The sequence below is a fragment of the Odontomachus brunneus genome, unplaced genomic scaffold (assembly GCF_010583005.1).
Source record: "Odontomachus brunneus isolate Ranch 3 - 2012 unplaced genomic scaffold, Obru_v1 Obru_scaffold_125, whole genome shotgun sequence".
NCBI lineage: Eukaryota > Metazoa > Arthropoda > Insecta > Hymenoptera > Formicidae > Odontomachus > Odontomachus brunneus.
Genome location: NW_022639575.1, coordinates 162227 through 173246, shown reverse-complemented (window position 1 = coordinate 173246; position 11020 = coordinate 162227). Strand labels below are relative to the sequence as shown.

At 33.6% G+C, this 11020-nt stretch overlaps 3 protein-coding genes across 4 annotated transcripts; 2 read left to right on the top strand and 1 right to left on the bottom strand.

Annotated features, from left to right (window-relative positions):
- Positions 1 to 185: 185 nt before the first annotated feature.
- Positions 186 to 2925, top strand: LOC116849749 (beta-catenin-like protein 1). The gene is made up of 9 exons (XM_032827200.1): positions 186 to 356; positions 540 to 919; positions 988 to 1319; positions 1423 to 1646; positions 1729 to 1911; positions 1978 to 2125; positions 2210 to 2376; positions 2452 to 2635; positions 2716 to 2925. The coding sequence occupies exons 1-9, from the start codon at positions 327 to 329 to the stop codon at positions 2802 to 2804; spliced, it is 1737 nt and encodes a 578-aa protein (XP_032683091.1). The 5' UTR covers positions 186 to 326; the 3' UTR covers positions 2805 to 2925.
- Positions 2926 to 3193: 268 nt separating this feature from the next.
- On the top strand, positions 3194 to 5514 carry LOC116849719 (unconventional prefoldin RPB5 interactor-like protein). Of its 2 annotated transcripts, XM_032827137.1 has the most exons (7): positions 3197 to 3348; positions 3502 to 3635; positions 3750 to 3999; positions 4077 to 4223; positions 4298 to 4445; positions 4521 to 5229; positions 5318 to 5514. In XM_032827137.1, the coding sequence occupies exons 2-7, from the start codon at positions 3543 to 3545 to the stop codon at positions 5435 to 5437; spliced, it is 1467 nt and encodes a 488-aa protein (XP_032683028.1). In that variant the 5' UTR covers positions 3197 to 3348; positions 3502 to 3542; the 3' UTR covers positions 5438 to 5514. The 2 variants fall into 2 exon arrangements, with proteins under 2 accessions (XP_032683030.1, XP_032683028.1); XM_032827139.1 differs by lacking the exon at positions 3502 to 3635 and having other exon boundaries at positions 3194 to 3348.
- Positions 5515 to 6524: 1010 nt separating this feature from the next.
- LOC116849723 (cytochrome c oxidase subunit 5B, mitochondrial-like) lies at positions 6525 to 8383 on the bottom strand. Its single transcript, XM_032827149.1, has 3 exons — positions 8212 to 8383; positions 7946 to 8016; positions 6525 to 6982 (listed from the first exon to the last, which is right to left on the bottom strand). Exons 1-3 carry the CDS (start codon positions 8291 to 8293, stop codon positions 6776 to 6778), a joined length of 360 nt encoding a protein of 119 aa, XP_032683040.1. The 5' UTR covers positions 8294 to 8383; the 3' UTR covers positions 6525 to 6775.
- Between the last annotated feature and the right edge of the window lie 2637 nt (positions 8384 to 11020).

The window sequence follows — 11020 nt, the reverse complement described above, 5'->3', positions numbered from 1 at the left end:
TCTTTGCTGAACGCAGCCATTATTTCGCGTAACAATCCGGCATCTTCTATTACGAAATATATAGTCCTATCCATAAGAACCTTTCATCACAAAAGTTAAAATCCTCGATTTATTTATACATATATGTCATATATACGTCATTGGTCGATTGAAAACAGGATTTTACTTCTGCTGATCCGTCCGATCTGTCGTGGAGTCGTACTACGCGATGTGTCCATGGCCAAACATCCACAAAGCATCGCATTATACGAAATATGTGTTTGATCTTTTAAATTTTATTACAGTTACCGCCTGTTAAATTATAAGTATCCTATTTCGTCCGCAAAATGGATATCGGGGAATTGTTATCGTACAAAGTATGTGTCAAAGTTTTTCAGTCATAATTAGGATGTGTTCAAAGTGACACATGTATTATTTAACCTATTTCTTATGTTTTGTTCATTTTTTCTTCAGGATTTTTCGTAATCAATGTTTTATCAATTGCAAATTAGTTCGCATTGCAAGGTCTCCAAGTTTTACAGTGTCCATAATTTGTACAGCCTCCAAATACACCCAAACGACCAGCAGCAGGGGAAGAGGATGATGAGGATGAATGGGAGAGTGCCAAGAAACCAAGAAGAGTAATCAAAACACCGTATCATGCGCGTCAAAGGCAGGTCAAGGAAGTTGAGATAGGAACACCCAGAGACAGTGAGCCCCCTACTCCTGTTAGAACTGCTACACCTTCACCGGCACAAGATGTGGTGGAACCACAATTAACAGAGAAAGAAAAGGAAGATATTTTAAAATATGTAGAAACTGAAGCACCTGAAGTCGAAGCGCTGGATGAGGCCACCCTCAAACGAATGATTCTTTTGTTTGAGAAGAGAGCTCTCAGAAATCAGGAGATGAGAGTCAAGTTTCCAGATCAGCCAGAGAAGTATGTAAACATATCAGAACTGGTATCTTTGCAAGTGGAAATCCTAATCTTGCTTTGAATTTTTGCAGATTTATGGAGTCTGAGGTTGAATTGCACGAAACTCTCCAAGAACTTCATATTATAGCAGCCAATCCAGATTTGTATCAGCTGATGGTGGAATTAGGTGCTGTGCCTTCTCTGCTTGAATTGTTATCTCATGAGAATACAGATATAGCTGTTGGTGTGGTGGATCTTCTTCAAGAATTGACTGATGTTGATATCTTGCATGAGAGTCAAGAAGGCGCAGACACTCTCATTGACGCTTTATTGGAGCAACAAGTTTGTGCCCTTTTAGTACAGAATCTTGAGAGACTCGATGAAGCAGTGAAAGAGGAGAGTGATGGTGTTTACAATACACTTGGTAATTACTCAACAAACGCGTGAATATCGTTTATCACTTTATATCTGGCAGAATCGCACGAGACACTTTGTTCAACCCATTCAACAGTGGTATTGATTTTCAGCTATTTTTGAGAACCTTCTCGAGTTTCGACCAGATCTGTGCGTGGATGCAGGCAAGCAAGGTCTGATGCAATGGTTGCTGCGCCGAATTAAGGCGAAATCGCCATTCGATGCAAACAAACTTTACGCCAGCGAACTGTTGTCTATACTTTTACAGCATACACCAGAAAATAAACTTCTTCTCGGTGATTTAGACGGCATTGACGTTTTGCTACAACAATTAGCTGTGCGTACACTCACTCTCTTGTAAATTTCTATGTTCTGCATTTTTCAACTTCTAAGGATTTCTCGAAATTAATTATCCGCAGTATTACAAAAGACACGACCCGCAAACTGCCGAAGAACAAGAGATGATGGAGAACTTATTTAATGTTTTATGCTCGAGCCTGATGGCCACCATAAATCGTGACAGGTTCCTGCGCGGTGAAGGTCTCCAACTTATGAACTTGATGTTACGGGAGAAGAAGATGTCGAGGAATGGATCTCTCAAGGTAAACTTGTGTGTGGTATGCATGATGCTGGATTCAATTGATCATAAATTATGTTTAATTCTCCAGGTGTTAGATTACGCTATGAATGGTCCAGACGGGAAAGACAACTGCAGCAAGTTTGTAGATATTCTTGGACTGCGGACTATATTTCCTCTGTTTATGAAGACTCCGACGAAAAATAGAAAAAAAATGCTTACTGCTGAGGAGCACGAAGGTACGGATGAAATATGGAATATCAGTATGTATATTAAACAACTTATGCGAAATTATATAATTTAATTAAGTAATAATTTTGTAGAACACGTAGTTTCGATTATAGCGAGCATGTTGAGAAATTGTAAAGGTCAACAGCGTCAGAGGTTACTCAGTAAATTTACAGAGAATGATTATGAGAAAGTTGATCGATTGATGGAACTACATTTTAAGTATCTTGAGAAAGTGGAGGAAGTAGAAAAGACTGGAAAGGTAGATAAATGGCTAAAGACACTTGTTTAAAAATGATTGAAGATACTATTTTCTGTTATTATATATTTTTATTAGGAGGATGAAGATGAGGAGGAATCCTATTTGAGGAGATTAGATGGCGGATTATTTATATTGCAATTAGTAGATTATGTACTTTTGGAGGCTTGCACTGGTTGTCCACCCGCTGTCAAGCAACGAGTAACTAGAATTTTAGCACAGAGAAGAGCATCTCTTAAAACAATTCGACACATTATGAGAGGTAAATTATGTGTGAGTTAATTACAAATTAAATTTATATTAAAATAATGTATTTGTTGACATGTACATAATGTTCCTTAGAGTACGCTGGTAATTTAGGAGATGCTGGCGATATGGAATGGAAAGAAGCAGAGCAACAACACATCTTACAATTAATCGATAAGTTTTGATATGTATTTTTTACATCGCATGATGTCAAAATGTGCTGTTGTAGATTATGATAAGATTTATTGATTTTGTATTATTATAATAATAATCTATAAAAATATAATAAAATATTTTAAAGTTTCATCTTTCAAGATTTAGCAAACCAAAATCTCAATCATAAGTTACAGTAAGGCTGCGTTCGCTTTGGGCGCTTACGCGCTGTAAGCGTTATTCTATCTTTATCGCTCATTATATGCGGGAAGAAGATAGAATGACGCTTATAGCGCATAAGCGCCCAAAACGAACGCACCCTAAATTGCGCGTATAATTTTATCGACAAAACACGTTGTGATTGAATGCTGCACAAATGGTCCAGAGATGGCGCGTTTATTAATGAATTTTCGCGCACGCGTGCAAGTTTATATTCGGTTTACAACCTGCTCAAAACGAACTTGCGACTGTGTGGTTGCGACTGTGTTGTGGTTGCGTTCCGATATTCACTAGTACTGAAAATCTATAGCTCGTGTTGCATATACTACAAATTTTCAATACTAGCAATGTATAAAGGTTTGATATTTTTCGAAGAATTTTTTGAACTAATTCATACTGCTACAATAAGTTAGATACAAAATATACTTGTTTCCTTATATTGGAAAGCAGCTCTTGTACATACTTTCAAAAGCGTACTCTTTTACTATAATGTTTCTAATTTTATTTTAGGATTTTAAAGATATTTAATCTTTTGTGTATAATAATATAAAATGGGTGAACCAGCAGTAAAATCAGAAACTGAAGAAATTAAAAACACGTTAACAAATAACAGCTATGTATTATTAAGCAGTGTGTTTAAAGGGGTATATATTATTTTATAGATTTGTCAATTAGATTTTGCATATTTTTATTGCCTTTGTATTATTTGTATTACTTTATGTATTTACGTATAGTAACCAAAAGTTGATGTATTACAGAAACTTGAACAAAATAAGAATGACACTTACACATGGACCGGCTACAAGAACAGACATAAAAAAGTAATAGAAGGGCTTCAGCAATTCCCATTGTCTGTATCTGAGAATTGTATGGTACCAATTGGCAAGCTAGCATTCATGAAAGGAAAGTTAATTCATACCAATGAGGTTTTGGCTTGTCTAGGAGATGGTTACTTTGCAAAATACAGCGCATCACAAGCAATTGAGCTGTGCAACAGAAGAATATCAAGTATAAATAGTGTACACATGTATTTTTGTTGTTAGCTTTACATTAAATATTACAGTTGTTACATATTTACATTTCAGTTGCTGATGATACATTGAAGCGTTTAGAAGCTGAGAGGAATCTTTATGAGATGAAACAAACTCTGGTAATGGAAGATTTCTTTGGTGATCAAGATAAGAAAGATATATTTGAACATGTGGATGAGGAAAAACTTGATGAATGGAGAAGTAAGTAATACATATTTTTTTAAGAAGCATCTTTTTTGTATTATGTAAGATATTAAAATTAAAACTCTTTGTAGTACAACATAGAGAGCGTGAGAAGGAGTATCATAAAAAATTAGCTGAAATAAAAGAAAAGAAAAAGAATGACAAATCTATAGAGGAAGATCTTTTTAGGAGGCTTGATGAGTTGGAATTAGAAGAAGAACTAGAAGATGAAAAATACAGGTTATTCATTTCTACATTTATTCTAACTAATAGTTGTAATTTATTTATAATTTTAATCTTAAAATATGATTGCAGGTTGGAGACTGAACGACAAAACTTCCATAGTGATGACTTGGAAGAGGATGAAGTTTACGACGAGGAGGACGACGATACGTCGGATTCTGACGAAATAACAATGGAGATGCTCCAAGAAGAATTAAAAAAATTAAATGATTCTTGTAGAAATAAAGCCATGAATGATACGTCAAACATATCAAACTCTTGCGACGCAGCTCAAGACGAAACATTTGATACAAATTCTACAAAAAGCGAACAATCCAATCATACACCAAGTTCTGTTCAGAAGGAGTCGAAGAACAGTTGCTCAACTGAATCGGAAAATACATCTGAAGACACAAATATAAAGCAAAAGAAAAGAGTATCGTTTGTGGAACCGTGTGATCAAAGTAATGCAGACGAAGAAACTAGTGGAAATGATGAATCGTTGATATCTGAAGTGTCTCATTTTGTGGAACAAGACAACACGTGTAATGACGAAAACGATGAAGATATCAAAATTGAGTTTTCACCTTCATCCTATATTCCACATGTACCTGAGTCAAATAATGCGGAAATTCAGAGTCCAATAGATATTTATAAAATGTTTGGCGAACCCATAAAGCCTATCTTAAAGAGATCTCCAAATGATATGTTGCCCAATCAAGTGGTGCCTCCCCCACATGAAGACAGCAGTACAGATACAGAAGATGAACGTTGTAATGTTCAAACATCTGCATATACTTCTGTGAGTACAAATAATAGTATTAATTGAATATAATATATGCTAAAAGTTGATTGTGTACAACCAATACACATAAAAATATATTTTGTAGGTAGTGAAAGATATCCTAGAAAAGAAAGCAGTTACATCCCTAAACAATACTGTAGAAAAGAAAAACGGCAAAAGAATGGTGAGCAGATTTAAAATGGAACGAGTTGGAAGTGCAAAATGATGTGTAACCTTATCTGTTGTAAATTGTAAACAAATATCGCATACATTAATAAATGTATTTTAAAATTTCTTTCTTAACTGCGCATATAATTCAATGAGATCTCTCATTTGATAACAAAAAAAAGAATGCCTCAAAATAATTTCTTAAAGAATAATATCTAATTCGTAATAAACTCAATATCCTTAACTCACATTCTTTATCTCTTTTTCTTCATCGTAAGCGAGGAAACGCATGCTAAAAATTCTTACGAAATACGTTGAGATAAAAAGATATATCCACAAAATGATAATTGTAATCTATTAAGCACACCTCTAAAATCTTCCAAACACTTTTGTTCTAACAATCAATAAGTAATCATAAAATTAATGTGACATATAACCTTATTTTTTAACCTAATTTACTCATTATTCTGTCATTAATTTTACGATTATTTATTGATAGAATAAAAGGAAAGTATACGGAATATTTCAGAGATGTGCTTAATTTGATAAGTGTCACTTTGTGGATATATTTTTATATCTCAATGTGTTTTGCAAGAATTTTCAGCATGCATTTTCTCGCTTTTGATGTCATTAGAAAGAGATGGACGATGCGAGTATCCAGGAGCTTTAAGATTTCAGACTCCTTGCCGCGGAATTCTTGATTTATGATGTTGGAAGCGAGAAAATGCGCGCTAAATTCTTAAAAAAAAGATGTTGAAATGAAAAACTGTTCATAAGATGACACTTGCAATCGATCAAGCAGATTTGTAAAATACTATGAATATTTATCTGTTGCTCGGATAATGAATAAATAATCGTAAAATTAATATACTAAGTAAGCTTTTCTTTCAACCTTCTCTCATAATTTTATGTTAATTTTTCAGCTATTTATTGATTGTTAGAGCAAAATATAAGTATTCGGGCTATTTCACGGGTCTGCTCAATCGCTCACAAGTATTATTTCGTAAACATATTTTATTTCTACGTATCTTGCAAGAATTCTTAACATGTATTTTCCCGCTTCTGACGTCATAAATAAAGATGACCGCTGCGAGGAACTAGGAACTTTAATATAGGATTTGGAACTCAATAATCAATTCTACCTGTGAACTTCATCATTCGATAGAATTAAAAACTTAATATCTTACAGAATAGTGCGCATTATTTACAATATGCTTAGCGACGAAACATCTTTAATTATATTTATTCCTGCGACTTCCGTATGACGGACAATCCATTTATTTATTGGATAGGATACAAGGAGAGTACGGTGATAAATGAAAATCGTAATTACGATCTATAATTTGTAACGTTAATTCTATGTTGAAAACAATACACTATCTCATCCTTAAGTATATTATACAGGCGCCTTTTCGACCAGTTTAAACCAGTGGCCGCACTCGCAGCGGCGCGGAGGACCCTGATGCAGCCACATCCAGTTAACATGCATCGCATCCTCATCGCAAATGCAACCCATTATACGGCTTTCAAATGAGCTGTATACTAAGTTGGGACTCTCCTTCGTGCTGTGTGCTCTTCGCTTTATAGTCAAGTTGTAGGGATCCTAAAACAAGTGTGAACAGGAAATATCATAAAAGGTCTATTTTTTTCTTTTAAAGAACTTTCTGGTAGAATTAATTCCACCAAAAGAAGTTCAAGTGAGTTCAAGTATATATTTTCAGAGAGCATAAACTTCTAGATGTACTAAAGACAACTTAAAGATATCTAAAAGATATAAAAGACATCTAAATAAATGATACATCTCTTAGACATCTTTCAGAAGTTTATTCTGGTGGTTGATCATGAATATTTTTTATTAGTATGAATTAGTGAAAATGTCTTACCTTGAAGGGATATGAAAATGTTCATTTTTTACAAGTTTAACAAAGGAAAAAGATTCATGATTGCTGAACTTCCTGAGTTGTTTTATTCTATCTTATTGAATTAATGTACATCAGTTAAAAAAGTTTTTTGAAAAAGAACACATTTATATATATATTGACTGTTCATTGCTAATATTAAAAATCTATAGTATCCCTAACATGAACTATAAATTTTCACTGCCAATTTATTGGCAGTAAGTATCACAATCACTTAGTGAGCTCTTGCATGTTATTAATGTATTTATTTAGATTTAAAAGAATATACCAATCATATACAAGAGCTCACTAAATGCTCAGTGAACATTTGTTATACTAAATACATACTCTGTGTTTCACCTTTCAAGTTCAAAGTTCAAATCAAGTATTATCAAGTTATTAATTTCAATTAGAAGCATATGAACTATAGACATAAAAATACTACACTTCCAATATAGCACTGCTCTCTTATCTTTGATACTTAAAACTTTATCAAGGACTCTATTATTGGAAATTATCATGGCTAATGTCTTCCATGGCACAAAAATATCACAAATATATCGCGATATGTTAATGAATTATGTCACTCATATTATATGGATGTAACCATATTTTCGTGTATGCAGATTCTTCGATTAATAGAACGAACTGAAAACGTCGCCACTTACTTCATTGCCGGCTAAACGGGCGAGCATCTCCCTTTTCTCCAAACCAGTAGCATGATCCAACGGTTCGGCAACTGTCAAGCAGAAAGAAACGAATATTTAATGCATGAATGACAGGAATTCATTTCTGTTATCCCGTGTGCAAGACATATACCGTGGCCTAAAGTCAAAAATCTACAAGACCATTGGAAAATATTACGTAATAGGAGCACGGAAAATCTGGAAAGGCAGACGAGAGGCGAACGATACGGTTCGTGAAAGATATTTACAATCTTTCTGGGCACACACGAGACTGTAGGAAATCGGTCGTCGACATGTTTGGAGCACGGTACGGGCGCACAACCATGCCATTTTTCACGCAGCTGAATCGAGTCTCGCACTCCGTGTCTCTACCCTCTCTGCTTGACTGGGTTAAGTCGTTGATTTTAGTCACGGAGAGAGCAATGCATAGATCGACAAACCTCCGAACACTTTCTGCACTTAATCAATGTATATCTTTTTTCAATTAAAGAATTAATTACTTTTCTGTGTGATATGTGTTCAAATTTTATTAATATTTAAAAATAAATGTACAAATTTAAATTTCATTTTTCTCTTGACCCTGAAAAATAGGCAGAATTCAATTAGCTATAACTTTTGCAAAAATAACGATGATATGATTTAGGAAGCATTTTACAAGTTAAGAAGTATTTAGTGTTATAATATTATGAAGTAATAATAGTTATTTCTTATGCAGCTAAACGAACATAAATAAAAACAACGACATCAACATATTATCAACATCATGTTTGCAAAAAGTAGAGACTTTAAGCTTCAAAGTGTTTTTTAAATCATTTTATTATTTTCATTTTATTATTATTCATTTTATTATTTTCATTTTTGCCTAAATTACAGCTCGCCAAAACTTGTTTATTTTCTGTAATCGAGAAAAATTGTACATATTTAATTTAATTATAAATACAATTCAATTTAATGTATGCAGTATAAATGTGTGTCTGATATATCATTGATATATGTTATTTAAAGATAAGATCTTTTTGTTGTTAAATCGTTAAAATTTAAAAATAAAAGGATATCTAACTAAGGCTGCGTTCCGATATTCGCTGCCAGTACTGAAATCTATAGTGTACGCGACATGAACTGTACTGTTTCAGTATTGGTAGTGAATATCGGAACGCAGGCTAAGTCATTTAGTTGTGTTATTTAAAAAAATAAGAGTGTCTGACTTGTCGTTGAATCGTACTACGTTCTCCTTTTTTTTTTATTGAGATAAAGGGTGTACAATAAAAGTGTACAGATCTAGATACTAGCCTATTCGACCTCAAGATTACATATTGGGAGTGTGAATAAGTTCTCGCCGTTTTTTGTGAAAATAAATCCTTTATTTTAAAAAAATAATAAAAAAACAAGTCAATTAAAGTATTGCCCATTGCTGGAGACTACTTTTTCCCATCTTTCTGGCAGCATTTGAATTCCACGTCGAAAAAACGACACTTCTTTTGCGGCTATCCACGAATCGATCCATTTTTTCGTTTCTTCATATAAAGTGAAGTGCTGCTCAGCCAGGCCGTTAGTCATTGATCGAAATAAATAGTAATCAGAAGGCGTAATGTCTGGAGAGTACAGCGGGTGAGGTAGGACTTCCCATTTCAGCGTTTCCAGGTATGTTTTGACCGGTGACGCGACATGCGGCCTTCCTTTTGTATCATTCCTAATGCTGTCAGACGTTTCGAAACTGTTGTTCGATCAACTCCTAATGATTTTGCAACATCGGATTGCGTCTGACATGGATCTTCAGCAAGTAATGTTTCCAATTTTTCGTCTTGAAATTTTTTTGGTGCACCACTGCGTTCTCTATCTTGAACATCAAAATCACCATTTTTAAATCGGTTAAACCAATCTCTGCATGTTCTTTCCGACAGAGCATGATCACCATAGGTTTTTACAAGAATTCTGTGTGCTTGAGCTGCAGATTTCTTCTGAATAAAGTAGTGCAATAAAATTCCCCGCAAAAACGGTTTATTTGGCACGAAATTTGACATGTTTTACGCTACGAAAAGAAAATGTTCTTTATAGGTTAATGGAAAGATTCGCACTAATTTTAAACATAGGTTATAGAACTTCAATATAGATGCGTCATCTTCTTGAATTATACACAAAATTTTTATACCGCCATCTGATGGTGAAACGGCGAGAACTTATTCACACTCCCAATACTAAAGTAACATGTTTTCTTTAAAATTTTATACATCTATTACTTATATTATATAAACTTAAGATCTACTACGTTCTCCATTCTTCGTTAGCGACCAGTAGCGACTCGTAACGGAGACTTTGAAACTAATTTCAGACGTCACGTGCTAATAACGAGTTTAAAACCCATTCTACTGGTAGTAAATACTATGAATAGATCAATCATAGTTGATTATGTTTTTTACATTCGAGTGTAACATAATTAGACAATTTCTTATGCCAGCGGTACACAATGCTTGTTTTCGTGCTGGATTGCTTGCTGGATGGAGATATTCTGTTTTGATTGGTGCATTTCCATCCATCTTCAGAAATGCACCAATCAGAACAGAGTATCTCCATCTAGCAAGCAATCCAGCGTGAAATAAGCATCATGTGCCGCTAGTTTAAGATGCAAATAGTACGTAAATTAACCAATCACAGTCGATTATATTTGTAATAATTATTATATATATGTCGATTATATATGTAATAAATTATTAACAAGTATAATCGACTGTGCTTGGACAATTTGTTTGCTGTTTACGTCTTACTGCTTACTATTAATCCCATTGTAGATAGCCTTTTACTAGAGGAACTCTAGTGAAAGAATATGAACAATAAAGAATCGAGAACGTGGTACTATATGACAAATTAGACACACTGTTATTTTTCAAATGATTAAATGCAATTTGTCAATTTTTTTGTTTACAATGTGCAACTTGACAAATGTCGTAAGATATTAATATTTATATGACAAATGTCAATTTATATATATATATATATACATATATATATATATATATATATATATATATATATATATATATATATATATATATATATATA